At 38.2% G+C, this 19,196-nt stretch overlaps 1 protein-coding gene across 1 annotated transcript; it reads right to left on the reverse strand.

The window, feature by feature from the left end:
* Nucleotides 1-4,199: 4,199 nt before the first annotated feature.
* Nucleotides 4,200-5,840, reverse strand: LOC140302434 (trace amine-associated receptor 13c). The gene is made up of 2 exons (XM_072381259.1): nucleotides 5,564-5,840; nucleotides 4,200-5,080 (listed from the first exon to the last, which is right to left on the reverse strand). The coding sequence occupies exons 1-2, from the start codon at nucleotides 5,838-5,840 to the stop codon at nucleotides 4,200-4,202; spliced, it is 1,158 nt and encodes a 385-aa protein (XP_072237360.1).
* Nucleotides 5,841-19,196: the final 13,356 nt, after the last annotated feature.

Genomic DNA, 19,196 nt, shown 5'->3' on the forward strand with positions numbered 1-19,196 from the left:
AATGTTATAGGTCTGTTGTCCTACAAAGGTGCATTGAAAGAAAGAAGACAAATATTTTATTTTTGATGAAGAATTATAATGAAGAATTGATTCAGTTAGATTGCAAACTTTGGAGGGTGCAGGAGGCTCAAGAGAAAAATTTCAATCAATTTTTTTTCATCTTTTTCCCACGTAATTGTATCACACTCATTGCTTTCCTTTTGAATAAGGATCCCCCCCCCCCCCCCCACACACACACACACGACTGTTTTAACATTTGAGCAACATTTTTAAGGGTCTAGGTATGTGCCAAAGTTTGCAATAACTTTTTTCAGTATAGCAAGATACTGTAAATCCAAAGCTGGTAATAGGACCCTGTATTATAATAATATAGCTGTAAATAATAAGGACTTTATTTAATAAATAGGACTTTAGAGTCATAATGTGTGGCACAAAGTGAAGCAAAGTATTGGCAACTAGCTTTGCAAACACAAGCAGATGTTTTGTTGGTTTTTTTATACCTTTAAGCGAATAAAGCAGTTTAAAAATGTTTTGTGATATGTCAACATGCTAGTCAGTAAGAAACTATTGAAAAACAATAACTACATACAGGTGACACTTTTAAAACATCCTGCTTATATGCAAAAACAGCGTTGTAACTCCATAATTTATTTTCTTAATAGTTTATTCTCTTTCTGTCAATTTCAACAGCGCTCTTCCTGAAAATAACGTGTTTCTCATTCTTGATCTTAACCACATGAGCAGCCAAACACACTCCATCGCATCAAATTAAGGTCTCTGGGTTTCAAGTTTCTCTTTTCTTAGTCTTTAAATCTGAGTTTAATTTTTTGAAATTTTGTTTTAGATATCTCAATGAGGAGACAGCAGAGTAGACCTCACTCAGCTTTCCGACCAGCACTCCGTTAAAGATATCCTCATAACCTGATACATTTCATCCTAGTGGGAACAGGTTTTTAATATTCCAGAGTAATTGAGGGAAATGCCGAAATGGTCTTGCTGAGGCTGTGAATATTACAGCAGTGTGCTGAGTGCATTACCGAACCCCATTAAACTCACAAATGAAATATTCCCAAACACATTTATTATTACCAACTCACTATTGATGAATTATGCACTTATGATACAATTCTGTACAGTGATTCAATGCCAGCACAATTATAACCACTTGTTCTCTTACACAGAATGAACAATGATTAGGATGCTGCAAATTTCAAACTCTTCCACGATTGTGTCCATGATGATTGTTCTCAAATGACAAAAGTTGACATCAGTCTTTGCTGGAAAGTTGCTGTAAATTTATACATGTTAGATATTTCTCTCTGTGACATTTTTAACATCACGTAATGAAATGTTAACATGTTTGTTGTGGGTCAACATCCCATAACAGCACCCTTTATGTAAAATAAAAAAAAGATTCTCTCATCAACACATCAACATGCACTGGATTGTCTCTGAGCTGGATGTCAAGGAGTAGTGCAACATTTTGAGAGTTACTCTCACTTTTTCACTGAAATTCTGAGAGCTGGATTGGCAGGTTGATGTTTGGACAGAAATACGAAGCAACAGCCTGAAGACAAAGATAACAAAGCCTTCACAGCAACTTTAAAACTCGCTATTTAACATATTATTTCTGGTTTATTATAGGGATATCCAGAGTTCTCTTTTCACTTTTTCTTTGAACTTCTCAAGAGGATTGTAGCTGGGTTTTTATTCACTAGTTAAGCAGTTCTGAAGTATTCTTTTGAAAACCCATCTCTCCAACTTTTGACCTTGTCTGGTTGCTTCAACTAATCACAGACTCTATGCTTAGCTAACTGCCTCCTGGCTCCAGCTTTATACTAAAACAACAAATATGATATCTATATCTATTGTTCCATATAGCTCTCAGAAAGAGAGAAATTATTTTACAAAATGTGAAACAGTTCCTTTATTGGGCACTTTATGGTGAACAAGACAAATATGTCTTGCTTATACTGTGATTTACTGTCATTAAATTGTTGGATTGCAGTTTTTATGTTCACAGAATAGATTTTTAACCATTTACAGAAGTCGTTGGTAAGGAAAACAGCTTCATAAGAGTGTTTAATAATTTAATCTTTGTGTTCATTGTCTTGCTTTTAGGGATTTGTCTGTTATAATTGAATACAACTCTATTATTGCAGGTTAAAACTGTGACATTTTATACTTCAATAAGCTCAATCTCATTTATACCTGATATCATATTGTCAAATTGTAAGATGCAATATTCCAACCACACAAGACTTATAGCTGACACATATTGTTTTATATAATGAATACATAATACCCTGAAAAGACAAGCTGGCACAGTATGGGGGTCTGCTCTTATCATTTTCCCTTTTATACAACACAATTGTGGTTAATATCCCATTCATTTAGTCAGAACTGGAGTAATAAAATATACAGATCATTCCTTCATTTGCTGATTAAAAAACCCCAAAAAGAGATATGATAAAATGCTGAAACAGAACTTGTAAAACAACCTGCATATTATCTGACACATGGCACAATGCAAATGGATCACATTGTAACAAATAAAGTGCATTTCAAATACTTGAGGCAGATAATTATCAAAATTCATTCAAATGAAATACTCAAAAGCAAATCCAACCATGTCAGCTGTTAACTTCAAAGGATTTGTAATCTACTTTAGTCCAGTGAAGAGGAGGCAGATTTCTTAACACAAACAAAGATACAGAAGGTTTGGTTCCTGATGTTTGTGAAATGTTCATAAAAAGTCCTTTAATGACGGCTTCCGAAAAGAGGCAAGAAAATAAAGGAAAGAATGAGGCAAGAGGAGATGATGTTGATTGTTGTTGCAGTAGAGCAGCTAAAAGGATCTGGATTTTAATCAGATTGTGACACTTTTCCTTTATGATCTACAGCATATGTGAAGTCCAAACCTGAAATCTGTCTAATCATGCAACGGATTGGTTTGTTTTTCAAAGATACATGTGAATGTGGAAAAAAATATACTATTTGGCTTCAGTTAACAATTTTCTTTGATAAAGTAGAAATGTTTTCAGTGAACTGTTTCTTTATCTTTTTTTAGTTATCTATTGTTTTAGCTCAAACAGACTTTACCCTGGAAACAGGAAATGGTTGTGCAGTTTCTGACATGTACCCAAAGTACCGTTTTCACTTTCTTGCAGAGGCATAGATTAGATGATAAAAATAATTTATGAAGTTCAAACTAGGGAATTGCTAGTTTAAGACAACACTCATTTATCACTCAAAGCAAGTACTGGCCACCAAATTTTAATAAAGTTTGAACTGGTGATTTACAAAAACTTCAACCCCTGAGGAGTTTTAATCGAGACGGAAATTCAATATAGAGACCAAAACCACCTTTTTTTAAAAAAGATATTAGACTTACTGGTGGAGTATCAAGTGTTCATTCAAAGAACTGCTGCTTTTGGCTCTAAAAGGTTTTCTCCATTTTTCAGTCATGGATGATCTGATCACAGTCAGACAGCTCTAACTACGCCACTTGACATTTGGCAGCAGATCAGATGGGATCTTCCTCATTCAAATAAACATGAACTTAATATCCATTTGCTGAGAACAAATGCCAAAGTCTTGCACATGTTTAATTTAACATTACATTTATCTCCAAGTCAAAACCGAACCAAAATCTGAAAAAAAATCTTCACAAAGTGACTACACAGTCATTCACTTCTAAGGGCTATTCTTTTTTGCTTAATCTAGTTTGCAGTATTCTTCCTTAAGTATTGTTGCTTTTCACCTGCAGAAAGCAATGAGAATGCAGAGGTTGCTAATCCACAGTGGCTCAAAACACATTCCCATTTAGGTTGCTAAAAGAATGTGGCCATTTGCTGTCACGAACACCTCTACCTGTCTATTGAGAGGTCGGTTTGCAAAGCATCCTGGTGGAAATCAGAACCTGTACTTTGAGCTGTCTTCGTGTGTTTGAATCTCACAAAAGGCATGTTAATGCCAGGTGAGAACAGGACCTATGTTATCTTTGGACAAAATACAGACAAGCCTTTTTTCTCCACTTCCTTTCCTCGTGCATTGATAAGCTTGGTATTCTGTGCAAACAGAAGTGAGGCATTGATCCTCTCATAAAGAAAGTGAATGAGCATATTTCAGGCGATTCAAACTTTAGATCGCAGCCACAAAATTTACGCTTGCTGCAACAGAATGAATTAATGTGGCCCTCAGGTCTTCTCACCATGTGGGGGAGACTGCTCTCTTTGAAAGAGCAGCGTCACACCCTTCCTGAAGCGGTGGTCCCTGACACTGTAGATTATGACATTACAGCAACTGTTTCCTGTAAGAATCCAAAAGGCAAAAAAGGAGAAGTTACACCAGGTGTATCCCACTACGTTTCCAAGCACAAACACCGCAATGGGAGAGAAGGATGCTGTGAAGGCGAATGTTAGTATGCCAATCGTCTTTGCAGCTTTGATGTCTGAAAAGGAGGGCCTGTGAGAGCATCCTCCCCCTCCTCCCCCTGCATCACTCAGACTCCCCTCTGAGAGCAGTTTACGTTTTTTGGTGTAGCGCCGAATACTCGTGAAAGACACAATATTAACTGCCAGTGTGCCACCGAGCAGTGTGAAGTCGAATGCTGGGAATAACAACAGAATGTTGGCATCAGGTGGGAGCCGGCCTCCAAACATTAGAGGGGTGTAGTTACACATGCGACTGCATTCATTGTACTCCAAAGTGAAGTTGCTGCTAAAGATGACAGGAGCGAGAGCCAGTAGGAAGCTGGCAGCCCAGGAGAGCAGGATGAGGAGCAGTGTTCGTCTTCGGGTCACCAACGCGTCCTTGTGGAGCGGCCAAAGGATGGCCACGCTGCGCTCCAGGGTCATCAGGAAGATGGTGCTGATGGAGACAAAAGTGCAACCAGCAAACACAGGACCAATCAGCATGCAGGGCTGCCAAGGGCTCACTAGTCCACCAAGGGTTGTGAAAGTAGTACTACCCTGGTACCAAATGGGAGGAGCACTGGTTACCATCAGAGAGATTTCAGTGTAGACAGAGAAAGGAACCACGAGGAGACCAACCATCATATCTGCTATGGCCAAAGACACTGTCACAGAGAGACAACAAGAAGAAAAGACCAAAGGAGATGCAGTCAGCCTCCATTCCCCTTGATATGCTTATCTTATAGTTCAAATTTCACAATAACAAATAAAATGACAGCATCAATTTTATTTGAGGGGTATAAACACAATGGTTTAGTGATGAAAATGTCAGAGAACTAAGTTTATTTTTACTTCTTATCGGCTCAATATGGTCAGCTTTTGACTAAGAGACAATACTATGATAAACTACCAAAATGTTGGAGCCTTTTTATACATATGAAAAAAAAAACTGTCTTTTGTGTTTGAGGCTGAGATATTCAACATTCTCTTCCTTGGTAGTTTTGCATTTTTAAAAGACAAGAAAACCATTTGTTGCCGTGCATCACTGTGGCATTAGTTAAAATGATTTTCTCAGCTTCGATACTGAAAAACTCTCTGTTACCAACAAGGTAAAAATAAGAGATAGCAAAAAGCTAAACAGCACTTACCTTTCAAGTATCCCTGTGGTGTTCTCGATTGCCTCGTTTGCACAAACACTGTAAGTGTGACCACATTTCCGATCACGATTGCAAACGCCAGGCTGACCATGAATGCCACTGCCAGGGTGCGATTGAGAACCCCACAGCAACAGACGGTACATAGTGGGGCCAGTGACTGGCCTGATCCCTGTTCTGCTTGCACAGTCCGGTTAAACGGACAGTCGGTGGTTCCCAGCAGAGCTGCTGTACTCCCTGAAATGCTGGCGTTGGGAAGCAGAGCAGTCATGGCCCAGAAGAGAGATGACCCTTGTGATGTATAGGTGGGACAGCTGCTCAGGAAACCATGTTCTGGACTGAGAAACTATCCTAAAGGAAGATAAAAAAAAAACCTGCCATTTAATCATTTCAGTCAGCATGTCAAGCACATTCAATCACACTTGAACACGGCCGTACATGTAAAATAGCCCATTGTTGTCAAAATAAGCAGCTTTTATCACACTGTGGTGTTCACACCCCTCCTCTGCCTGGATCAGCTTCTAATTTAGCCAGTTTCAATCCCCCTGGACAAAACAACACCTTCAAAGATAATACCCTCTTGCTGTCACTCATGTTATTCTTATTTTGAATTGATAATTAGTATCACATAGAAAGAACTTTGCCAAGTAAAAGCATTGACTCCAGATTGTTTTTTGGAGAAATAGAAACATGGTGGTTTAAGCTGAATGGTTCAAACCTTTCTCTCTGACATATAGTGTTCACTGAAAGAGACAACATTTTACTTCAAAGTCAAATTCAAAGTCAAAATACAAAAAACAATTTATTTAGCATCATCTCAAGTGCATTCAAGGGCATGTGTGAATTCCATGTTTTCACTTAGTTTTCTCCAGCACTTCCACTTCCTGCGCAGTGTGTTTATATGAGAGTTATTCGAGTGCTTTCTGAGCCGCTTCAAAAACTTATAGCAACAAAACCAAATCTGAAATCCATTTAAGCTATTTTGACTGAATTTTTCATATGGTCAGTTTTTTAACTAACACACAGTGAAACTTCCCAACTTTATAATCGGCATTGCAATTTTTAAAAATATTAATTCTATGTAAGTTTTCTGAAATAACATGTTTGAATATGCAAATGAAGAATTAAACACACATTATTCTACATAAAGGTCTGATACCTAAATGTATATTGGAATGCTTTAGTTTGACTAGTCTGCAAGAGTGGGATCACCCCTATAATTTAACACTGCATTTAACCTCCCCTCACCACCACCACCACTTCCACGCCCACTCAGATGCCACTCCAACTTTAAACAATCCAACTGAATTATATATCCAGTATAAAGAATCTTTCCTCAGGTGAACCTTAGATGCCAAAGTGCAAGTAATACAACACATAATGCACTCCGAGAACAATGTAAACATCTGCACATTAGGTTGCTGTGATCACACCATCGTGTCAGTGTCGCCATACAAGAAAATGTTTATCTGGAAAGTTCTGTGTGTGTGTGTGAAAGTTCTTTATCATCATGCAACATTCACACAGCTTGGTCCTGCCACTTTGTTACATAATAATAACTTTTATGACATTTATGAATAATAACATGTATCTGTTAATTGTAACAGTCATAATATGCCCAGATGTAATGATTTCTTTCTTTCTTTCAGGTTTATGGCTCACTTACATGTGCCATCCTTTTCTATGTTTGGCCCATGTCTGGCCACCATATAAACCTTTTTTTAGATGTGCCCCAACAGTTGGACAGAAAAAGTCCAAAATCCTAGAATTGCTTTGAATAAATAACTGTGACTTTGCCTTTAATGTCTCACCTCCTCTGAAAATTTCTTGATGATAAGCATAACATTTAAAAGCTAATAGTGTCAAACCAAAACAAAGAAAATATTCTATATGTTTGCTCTTGGGGGGTTGCTCTATGTGAATGTAATGGTTGCAAGTAGAACATATCTCAACATCAGGAAAAATATCAATACTTTTCACTTATTCTCTTGCTGTATGTACAGAGAGCCACATTTATCGTGCAAAGGACATAATTCAGTGACATGCCTGCTTTGGAGGGTGTAGAGGGCTTTGTATGTTCTTCCATTTATAGACGCAGACATGTAAGCTGTTGATAGCCTTTCTTTTTCCAGTGTAACATTTGCGATGTGATTTTGTTATATTTGTGTTGTAGTTAAATGCTTTTCTTGTGCCTTAATGCTGTTTGAGGAACCTCGATGCTGTCAGCGCCCATGCTGAAACTCTAAGTTCAGAACCAACCGTCTCTCTCAGCTGACAACTAAATACACGGGTCCCTCAATCATTTATGCTGTTCAGTGGGCTGGAGAGCAGGAAGGTACGTGCATCCAAGAAAACAAAGGGTAACAGGAATGGACATATTCAGACCAGAGCTAAACCAAACCAGTGTTCGCTGAGTGGCTTTGGGTGCAACTAGGAATCCTTTTACTTCTGCCAGCAATGAATTAGACTTGAGATGATGAGAGGAAAAAAACACATGTCTGTGGTGAGCGTATTGTTCTGGATTCAATGGACATGTCGAAGAATTCCATATTGTATTAAAGCCCCTACCCTCTCATTGTGCTCACATACAGATGATTACTTTAGAAGGGACTGTCTACATTCAGAGATGCTGATGGACAATTAAGAATTATCTGTAGAGCAAGTCAGGGTCAGACATCACAACCTCATCATGCATCTGATTATCTGGTTTTATAAAGCTGAACTCTTTCATACTATGTTATAATAATTAAATCATGCATTATCATACATCATCTTAAAAAAACACTGACCTCCCTGCAAAGTTGTGTTCAGATGATTAAGTTTGAGAACAAACCATCTCAGTGATTTATACAAACACAATATTCACAATACATAAAGTGGACGCACCTTTGAGCTGCAGTAACATCCTTCAATATTTGTGGCTAGATTTCTGTCTACTTTGTACATGTTGATACATCTATGTCTCGTCGCACATGTGTCAGAAGGTACCTGCCTATCTGTAATTCAGCTTTCTCATTAGCTGGACATGTACATCCTGTTTTCTCACCTTTTTTAAGTATTCATCACTTGAATATTGACAGCGTCTATCGCCTTATTCACATTTCTAATTTTGCCATCTTCTTTGTCTCCAAAATAAATGTAAACAAATACAGTGATCTCCTGCCATATTTGTCCATCATTTGAATGCTTACAAAGCAATTATGCACAAGGGGCATAACAGGAATGAATGAGCAGAATGGGCTCTTTGCACGCTACAGTTTTTGTCATAAAAGTTAAACCTAGTTAAACTTGAGCTTTCCCATCGGCACTTGCCTCATCAATTTTTTAGAGTTTTTGACTCTGTCATATTAAGTTTCAGAAATTCACTGACCCTACTTCCCAGCTCATGGTGTTTCCGAGGATTCTTGGCTTGACATTTCTCAGCAGTTCAGTCCTCTTTCTCCAAACCCAGCTTATCCCTTTTGGCCTTTTCACCATTACATTTTTTACACGTTGCTCATAAAAGTATGATATATGGTACGATATATATTATGTTTATATATGATGTTTCATTCATTTGTTTATTCATTTACAGTTTTCTTGGTGAAGGAAGTGCTGATGGGAATTGGTTGTGGCTAAAGCTCCCGACTCTGAGTCTGGGGAGGCCAGTCTTACTAAGCAAAAACTGTAAAAACTAAACAAAAAAAAACACAGTGTCAGTCAAAAAACTATTTAATGTAAAACCAGGCAGCAGTTTCACAAGTGCTGTCAGAGCTTGAACATGGGCACAAAGAAGTTTAACACTGCAGTTGTCCTTACAAGCGGATAGTGTTCGGTCAGTGGATAGTGACTAATTCAGTATTTGTATTTTAAGACTTGCTGTACTTTCTAGACCTGACGGTCACTCTAAAATGGGCACAGTTGTGCTCACGTTTCGTCAGGTCTTTGTGGTTTGAAGAAAACTTTAACTGGTTGGTTTTATTTTCCTTTAAACATGTTGGATTTTTTCCTGAACTTCTTGTATGGGCCCAGTATCTGCGAATCCAATATGCACAAGCTCATCATCCATGGTCTTGAAATGTGCATGTGAACCCCAGCCAGCTGTGTTTCTGCCTCAGGTGAGATTACACAGAGGGAGAATGTGTCGAATGACATACTGATTGCCTGATTGGTTGTTTGCCACTTCCTTTTGCCTGTGAGCTATTAGCTTGATTTACGCTTCATCACAGTAGCATTCAGAAAAGACAGCATGAAAAACTCTGTCTTTATGAAAAGACTTCTGAAGGAGACATTCATCCACAGTGCCTTTCATCAAACAGTCAGCTCAAGCAGGCTCAGGAAAATGCACAGCTGAAGCCCCTGAGAACCAATGTTTTATCAAAATTTATTTTAGTTCCTTGTTGTTTGGGGTCCTGCACCCCACTTTGCTGTTTGTGTAACAACATTATGATTTTCCCAATTCTTCTTTATTTTAAATCGTTAAAGCATGGGTTTCTGGAAATTGAAACAGAAATATGACGACTCTTATTCTGATCCAGAGAAGCAAACCTCATCCCACTTGAAAAATCTTAATAATAGGATAATGCTCAGTGATTGGTTTCCTCAACACATGATTTTGGGAACTGTGGCCTAATATGCAATCTTTGTTTCATCTGATCGGATGAGAGTCATCCAGGTGCACTTTATCAAATGTCCAGCAGGCTGTCATGTGTCCCTTAGAGATGGATAGCTTCTGCCTGGCTATTCTATCATACAATCCTTATTAGAGGAGTATTATACTTTCGGTGGTCCTGCTGTATAGTTCTTCCTGGCTTGTTGATTATCTCTTTGACCCGTTTGTCCCATAGACTCTGTTTGGCTGGACAGCCAAACATGTTTTCATAATCAAATGTTTCCGGACAGCTTTTTTAAAAAGATGACGGGTGGCGTACTTCTGGACATATTTGTTGCGGGAACTTTCTTGTATCCCTACTCACTTGTGTGCCTTGTCACAGTCTTTCAAATATACAGAAACTTCTGTCAACCTCATGGTTTGTATTCGCTATTAAATTCACCATCAATTGAGAGACCTTACAGTGTATAAAGAGATGTGACCTGTTCATTCAGTCATCAAGAACAACTCCATTGTGCATGTCATGATAAAGTGTCTGAATACTTACATTAATGTAATATTCTGCCCTTTTTTTTCTTTTTAACTAATCAACAAAACACTGCAGAAGTATGACTCTGTGTTTTATGTGTTTTGACTACTTTGTTGGCTTCTTTTATCCATGGCTGCTTGTTTTTGCTTTTATTCTTGTGCATAATCTAACTATTACGAAAAAAGTGTGACTTTTTATTTACACCATCAGTTGTTATTGCTGCATTTCTACTGATATGTTTTATTATACAAATAGATTCAACAAATTCAGTTGCCTTTGTGTTGCTTAATAAACTTTGGTGTTAGCTTTACTGAGATGTCAATTTTCAGCTTTCGTAACAATGATACACTCTCATAATGTAGAGTGATCAAGGCCAAGCTTTACAACAGCTGTTAGAACTCTGAAAGAATCTCCTGAAGATGTGAAATACCTGAGGAGGGGAGGATGGTGTAGTTTGACGTCAAACATGGTTCTGTCTTTGACTCTGATTCAGATTTCTGAGTGTATTGCGTTCTCTATGAAGCATGTGGTATAAATGGGGTTGTCAAAAACTAAACAATGAAATATAGTCTATATTCCACATATTGATAACTTTTAAATGGGTTTCAGCAGTAGCTTTAGGTAATCGTTTTTACATTGATTTACTGATCATTAGCCTCCACCAGTGGGAAAGACAGACGATGAGCGTCATTTAGGGGCTTTTTTGCTGTTACCTTGAGTGAAGATGACAGGTGGAAGTCTTCCCTGGAGCAAGACCTCGGGTGTAGTGACACAAGGAACTAACAGCAAAGGCAGGACACACACACACAGACACACACACATTCAGCTGTTCCAATCTCAGCATCTTCACAGTCAGGACAGCGAAAGATTTAACTGTTGTTTGAGAAAGGATAGAATGAGATGCTCCACAATGGAATTACCACATCTATACTTTGACACTTATTTGATGTTTGAAGAAAGCATCATGATTTTAGGTTATTTAAAAGAATACTTGCGTCACAAACTATAAGAATTTATAGTTTAAATGTTAGTAATTAACTGGGAAAGTTCCGTAATTACAACATTAATGAGGAAACCAGCTTTTAATAAGTAGCTGATTTTGGTCATGGAAATAGAGAAAGTTCATTGATTTATTCTATAAATCTTTCGTCTTGTTCTATTTTACATATTTTTAACTGTTGCATTACAAAAATTCCAGATTGGACTCTTTGGACCGAAATTTGTATTAAAGGGTTTCTTTTTAAGACACTTACAGAGCAAATTCTGCTTGGTTCAACCACAAAATGGCCTTGAAATTGCACGGATGTCCACAAGAGTTTGATATGAAATAAAACATCAAGTATTGCTTTTTTATGATTACCTTTTGTAATTATTGGATTTCTAAATTATTTCAAAAATAAACTGCTTGTATGTGTGAAAAAGTTTTTTTAAAAAGTAAGATTTTGATATTTGCTGCCATTCTTTTCCAATCCTAATATTCTGTTGATGAAAGTAGTTGCAACTACAACTGCAAAGATAATTCCTCTAATCCATTCCTCTATCTCTCCTTCATATAGATACCTTCAACAAGAAATCTTTGAAAGCATGCTCTAACAAACTCTGAAATCTTGATAAATTATATCCTTTGAAATTGTCAGTCATATTCTCCAGCTGACAACTTGGAGCACCTTTAAAAGACATTTTGAATTCAAGGAGTTACTCATTTATTTTCGCTCATCATTTGAACCTGAAAGGAATGAAAATGGGAAATCTTAAGATACTTTCAAGTAGCCTTGCAGCATTTGACTGAAATACCTTTCTATGAATAGATAGAGACTTTAAACCCAAATGTGAACATTTCTGGCTCGATGAGTTTTGCTTGAACAATAGTTATTTTATCAGTATACGATCACCTTTACACATCTGACATTGAACATGGCCTCCAAATAACATTTACAGTTTCTTGTTGTGTGCTGACCATTGTGCAAGAACTGCTGCATAGTTTGTTGTCCATGCGTTCAGTGAATTTCCTCTGACAGGGCTGTGTCCCTGACTGACAGGTTTAGACATATGTAGGAAGACTGTGAGACCCTGATCAGGGCTCCCAGACCAGGTCACTCCACACACACAAGGGTTATGTGCAATAACAAATACTCCGGACAGGCCAGCTCCAAGACGCCCGAGGCTCCGTGCTGTCTCTGCTTATGAGCAGAAAGACTACTTTCTTGTCTCTATTTGTTTCCTCGTGTTCGTCAGACAAGTGCACTTCCAACACATTCATACGCACACAAACAAGGACACATTACGGGAATTATTTTCTTTTTATTGTTGTTTTGCCTGTCAGTGTTGGTGTCTCGCTTACATCTGCAAAATGATTGTTTTTCTCAGACAAAATTTCACCAGCAGACTTACTTTTCTCTTTGTTCAACCTCCCAGCAAACCTCCCATCTTAAGAATGGTATTCATCATTATAACATTCCAACTGAGATTATTGAACTTTGATGACTCCTCTATATAATGTTACATTAACTAGAAGGCTGTAAATACACCCAGCAGATAACTGTTGAATTGGCTGCTGGAGCGTCACCGGTGGGCCATTTGTCTTTGCATTTGTGCATGCACTGTACATGTGTGTGTGCTCTCCATGTTGTCAATGACTCCCAGTCTAAATGACACTCACTAATGGACGTCACACTCACATCACTGCACCGTGTCAACAGATGCTGCAGCAATATCTGGCACTAAAGAGGACTCCATCTGACAGTTTCACTCCAACAAATTTCAGGCACTGACACATATATATGTGAAAAAAACAAAATATTCATATTATTTTTTTCAATTATTGTTTCATAGAAACTATACACATTTCCTCTTAAATGCAGTTTTTTTAACTTTTGGTCCAAAGAAAAATGCCATTATGCCAACCTTATGAATAAGTATTTGTTTCTTGTTTAGAAAAACACCTGATAGCTACAGTCAAATATTTTCTTGAGTTGCTTTCTACTGAGCAATCTTTCTATAGCATAAAAAATTCAATAATGTCTGCAAAACTGCTGTATGAATGCAAATCACAAAGTCAACTTTCATGTGCCTTAAGAGGCCAAGTATTTCCAAATCATCATAAATAACAGTTATTTTGTAGTCTCTGGGACAACTTTGGGACAGCTATGGTATGGGAACCTCACTTTAGTTCTAAGTCATTTATTGCATATTAATGTTATTCAAGACCATCAATTGTTTAGTCGTTCAGTACTTAACAAACTAATTATATGCAAGTGCATACAGTTTACGAGTGCAGCCTCCAATACACATTGAAACAAACCAATCCGAAGTTAAAAAAACAAAACAAACAATTACCATGAAATGTTTATCCCTGTGTGTCATACTAAAGATTAAACAGCAGTCATATAATGCCACAAAACCCAAAATAATAACAATAATACCAAATGGAATAATCTTACCGGCATTCCCGTTGTTGTTGGATGGCATAGCACTTGGGCACACTCAGAGGTTGACAAAAGGAATGAAATCCAGTTTTAAAATGCTGACTTAGAGTAAGTTAAATCCAGCTGAAAACCCTCCAGTGCAGAAGAAAGTGGAGCTGTTGTCCTCATCATTCATTCTCCCGAGAAGCGCACATTAAGCACAAAGCCTCTCACACACTCCAGCTCTCTGTCCCTGTGATTCAGCCTCTCCCTCCTCCGCCTCACTCTCTTGCTTCTGAGCGCTAAACCTCCAGCCACTGCCCCCCCTCCCCCTTCACCCACTCCTCCACCACAGCTTCAAGGTAAAGTCCACAGCTTTTACTCTCCTTTCTCTTCCTTCCTCCCACGTTCACCCTCTGACGTGTTTCCTCCTCTTTCATCTTCTCCCTCAGACATCCCAACTCCAAACATCTGTCATGCTTTGTGTCTTAGCGCTTCCATCACTGTTAAACTCTTACTCTCAGTCCATGCTTCACTAGATTCGTTTGACTGTCTCAGCTCCCAGGCAATGATTCATTTTCGTCGCTGCTCACAAATTTGACTTTTCATGTGTCCAAACTGCTGTAGTTATTGCTTGTTCTATGTGTATACTTAAAAAAAACGACAATCCAGCAGTGAATAGGTCAGACAGATATGGGAATTACTACATTACAATAATGAGGGGTGACTGTGCTACAGTACACATAAGAGGGTAGAATGCATCTTTCCTCTCTTGGGGCATTTTTCTGGCACTGCCACTGTTGGCCTTTGCCCATCTGCACAGCTTCCATGGTGTCTGGCATGATGTTCACATCCATCCTCTTTGTTGTTGCCCCCAGGGAGCAGAAACAATTGCACTCATTTGAGATCCCTCCCTCAAAAATGACTGGAAACACTGGACATCACATTGAAGGACACATTGTCATCCTTGAAAGAGGCTCATTCACAGCAAAGAAATTAAATGGAAATGGAGGCTCACACTGATGTATACGATGTTGTGGCCAGAGCAAAGAAATACGAAGCAGTGCACATGCTGAGCCACATTATGTAACTTGATCCTTAAGGCTTTTTGTAAACTTGACAAATAAATAACTATAGGACGCGTCCTGTTCTGTAGAAAGAGGGTCGTGCTGTGCGTCTGATTCGGCTTTTCAACAAGATATGACCTGGCGTCTGGTTGAAAACATATAGAGGGCCAGTAGCCTGAGTGTCTTGCGATGTTACAGCATGGTTGGCTTCACATTTTCTATTGCCTGCTGCAAAATGTTATGGCATGGGTTCTTTTAAAAGTCATGCTATGAATAATTTAATACAAAACAGGCAACATTTACCAGAATAAATCATTTTTAATAAACTGGTAACCCGGAGTCTGTGATGCATATTCACAACGTTTCGAATGTTGTAAATTTAATTAAAATTCTAACTCAATTAGATTCTTTTAAAAAAAGTGAAATATCAGTAAGGATGCAGAACTAATACGCTGTTTAGCAAATTTGATATTAAGCAGTCTTAACACACAAGTACAGGAAATGTTGTGGATAATGTACAGATTCAGTAAGTACCTTCAGTGAGTTCCTTTTGATATTTTGAAGTTAGAATTCAGCCTCATTCTCTCTATTTCCAGTACACGTGGCTCTTTGATGTCAATATCATTACGACATAAATTTGAATGTGTCCACAATAACAGTGAGTGGAAAGCAGCATACAAGCCAGACAGAAAAGGAATAACAACAAATCCCAGGAAGCACTGGCCCACAAAAATGTTCTGGAAGATTATTTTGGCAATCTGAAGTGCTGAAACTTGCTTTTTACATCCTGCGTCTTTAAAACATCTCTTTGAAAGTTCAGGGCTGCAGTGCATTTATAGAAATAACTTCCCATGTACCAATCTAATATTTGCTAACTACTGCTACAGTTTTGCAGGTATTTGATGATTTGGACAAAGATCAACCTCATAGTAGAGACAAATGAAAAGTGAGAGAACTACCTACAGTACTCCACGTGGATTCAATTTGACTGGTTTAAACTTCAAATGCTCAGCACTTGACAGCAGAAAAAGATAGAAGGATTGTGCTGGTCTGAGGAAAACTGGACTTTTACATTATATGTGAAGATGTTTATTAGATTAAAAATCAAGGCGTTCAAAGACAGACTAACATGCCCAGATAATGATTGTTGAATCCTTCCTACATGTACAAACTCCCACAGCAAAAGTTAGAAGTGGCAGAATGTCAGACATTTTCTCAAATCCTCCACGGAATAGCAGTGTCAGACATGCTGAAGTCAATAACTCCACCGCTTTCAATTTATGGGACAACGCTGCCCTGTGATGGACTGGGGAGCTGTCCAGGGTGTGTCTCCATACTACTTGGTACACAGTTTATACCTTGATAGTGGAGGACACAGGAGATGGTGCTAATATTTTCACCTTCAATTAAGACAATGCTGGTTTGAGACTCATCCTGGACATTTTCAACATTACTTACATTTTTCTATTTCCTCTCCTTCAAATTGTTGGGTTCCGTCACAGTTCATCCTTCCTGTCTCCCCTCCTATCCCTCTGCCTCAGTTATTTTCCACTCACCTGCCAGCCACTCCAACCTATTCAGCCCAACTACACTCACCTGCAAACTCAGCTGCAGCTCATTCCCTGCAGCTCATCGGACATGCATATAAGCCTCTTCAGCACTCTCACATTTGACAGATTGTTTTACTGCATCCATGCGAGACTTTCCAGTGTTCATGGCCCACCTGATGTCTTGTTGCCGACCCTGCCTGCTTCCGACCTGCCCTCCTCGCCTGCCTCCCAGTAAACTTACCTGCCCTCTGTCCCCGACCACGTGCTCTGCTTCAGCGTCTCTGGCATCTTTCTGTTTTCTTGGCTTCGACTCCTTGAGCCGGAGACCCAGAGACCGTGTGTGGGCTACTAGCTTGAAGGTTGGACTGTTTGCTGAGTTTTGCTGATTTAAAAATAAAAGCCATTACCAACGGTTCCCGATTTCCAGAGTGCTGCTTTTGAGTCCTAAATACACCTGTTACAGGTTCACAAGGTGAAAATGGTTGGATTAACTACACAGTTCAGACTTACACGTTTTATTACTGGTGTGTGGCGAATCCCTTCATGTCTCATAAATACTACCCTGCAGAAAAAAAAATCAGACAAGTGATATATATTGTCATTTCACAATCAGCAAGCACGGATTGTGACACAACAATATTTTGGACGTCTGGCCAAACTAACTTTAGCTTCTGAGAGCACTGGAATGACCAACAGTGAAAATAGTGTTCTTCACTATAGTTGTGGTCACGAGGGAGCCCTTCTCCACTCCTTAGCAGATAAACAGAAAGCAGTCAGAGTCCATGTGAATTGTGCAAAACGTTAAATTCTATCTAAAAACTGTCTGAATCTACATGTAACAAAACAGTGATTGAACATTTCAACAAATGGGACAACAGCAGTTCAGTTTGGGATCGGTTCAATTTTAATTGCAGTCCATAATATTGTGCATATATAATAACTGGCCAGTGTGGCATTACAGCTAAAAAAAATAGCTGAGGCCGGCATTTAAAAAAACATTCACAATGTTATTTTGTACGACTACTTATGATGTCAAAGTTATGTGTCAAAGAAGAGAGGCACTTCTTGACGGAACAACTTCTGTGTCTAATCCACTTAAACGTGCCTTTGCCTCAGGTCACTGAGGACTGTAACCCTTAGCATCACTTCCACCATGAAATGACTTCATTTGAGATGTGTTTGTATTTTTATTTTTTTTTATGGATTTTCATAACCAGTCATAAGCTTAAATTGATTACCCTGAGGAAACCATTTATCAAGACTCACAAACCAATGTTGAATGAGCTTCCACAAATTAAAATTTCAAAGCACAAATATGAACCTATCAAGTCAGGCTGCATGACTGCACAAAGGAGAAATGGAGATTTTTGCTGCGCAGTGTCTATGTCAGTATTCATGTGCATACTGCTGAAATATGAATGCACACTCTGCTAGCATTAAAATGTTTTATGTAAAAGCACACATGCACTGACTCAGAGCTTTTAGATGCATATAAAGGGGCACCGTCCGAATGTTTTTTTTTTTTATTGAAAATAATAATGTTTCATTGCAATTACTTTTATCTGGTGCACTTACTGCAGTAACTTGTTCTGGTATACTGAAAATTATATTATATCATACTATTTTGATCATTATAGGCTGTTAGAATTAAACCATTCACTCCTTCTAATGTTGATATACGAAGGTAAGCAATGTAAACCAGATAAAAAATAACACAAATAGGGATTTTAATGCTGCTGTACAGTCATTTTTGCATGTTCTTTAACTTGACTGCAACATTTTGTAAGGTAAATATCTCATCACAGAAACCCTTCTGTTTACCTTTTGTAAATGAATGCTCAGAGCAGCAAAGTTGGACTTTCCACTGTGCAGCACTTATCTGATGTGCTCCTGTCACAGTTGAAAATCCACTGCCGGGAACTTGAAGAAATATTGTGAATTTCTGTTCCCTGGTGAAAACCTAGTGAGGCAATATGTGCCTTTTTTTCTGTAACATAGTAAACAGCAAAGTGAGTTACACCCCTAATACTTTAACAGCATGAGCATTAGTCAGTTATATTTACTCTTAGTAAACTATGATGCAAAGAGTGCAAGCTGTCCCACTGACAAAATATGACAAAACACAGATTGTTGACAGGGTTTAACTGGGAAAAACCCTTAATCCCACTATGATATACATGTGGTCCAAAACTAAGCAGAACAACTGAAATCACCTAACACACAAAATCTTCCCAGATTTTTTATATATATTTTATATTGCTTTTTTAAAATCTTTTTTATCTTTTGTTTTACAGGCTAATCTGAAATACCTTTATCACACGAAACACTTGTGCTTCAGGTGCAACATACTTTGAAAATCCAGGAACCCCCTCCCTTTTGGATAAAAAGAACTCATTACGCATTACGAAAATCTCCCGAACTATGAGTAATGAGATTTTGCAATCCCACTGTTGATTTAAGATTTGGAGAATGAAGTTGTTTTTGTT

This window comes from Leuresthes tenuis, unplaced genomic scaffold (assembly GCF_036924035.1).
Source record: "Leuresthes tenuis unplaced genomic scaffold, fLeuTen1.0.hap1 SCAF_2, whole genome shotgun sequence".
Lineage (NCBI taxonomy): Eukaryota > Metazoa > Chordata > Actinopteri > Atheriniformes > Atherinopsidae > Leuresthes > Leuresthes tenuis.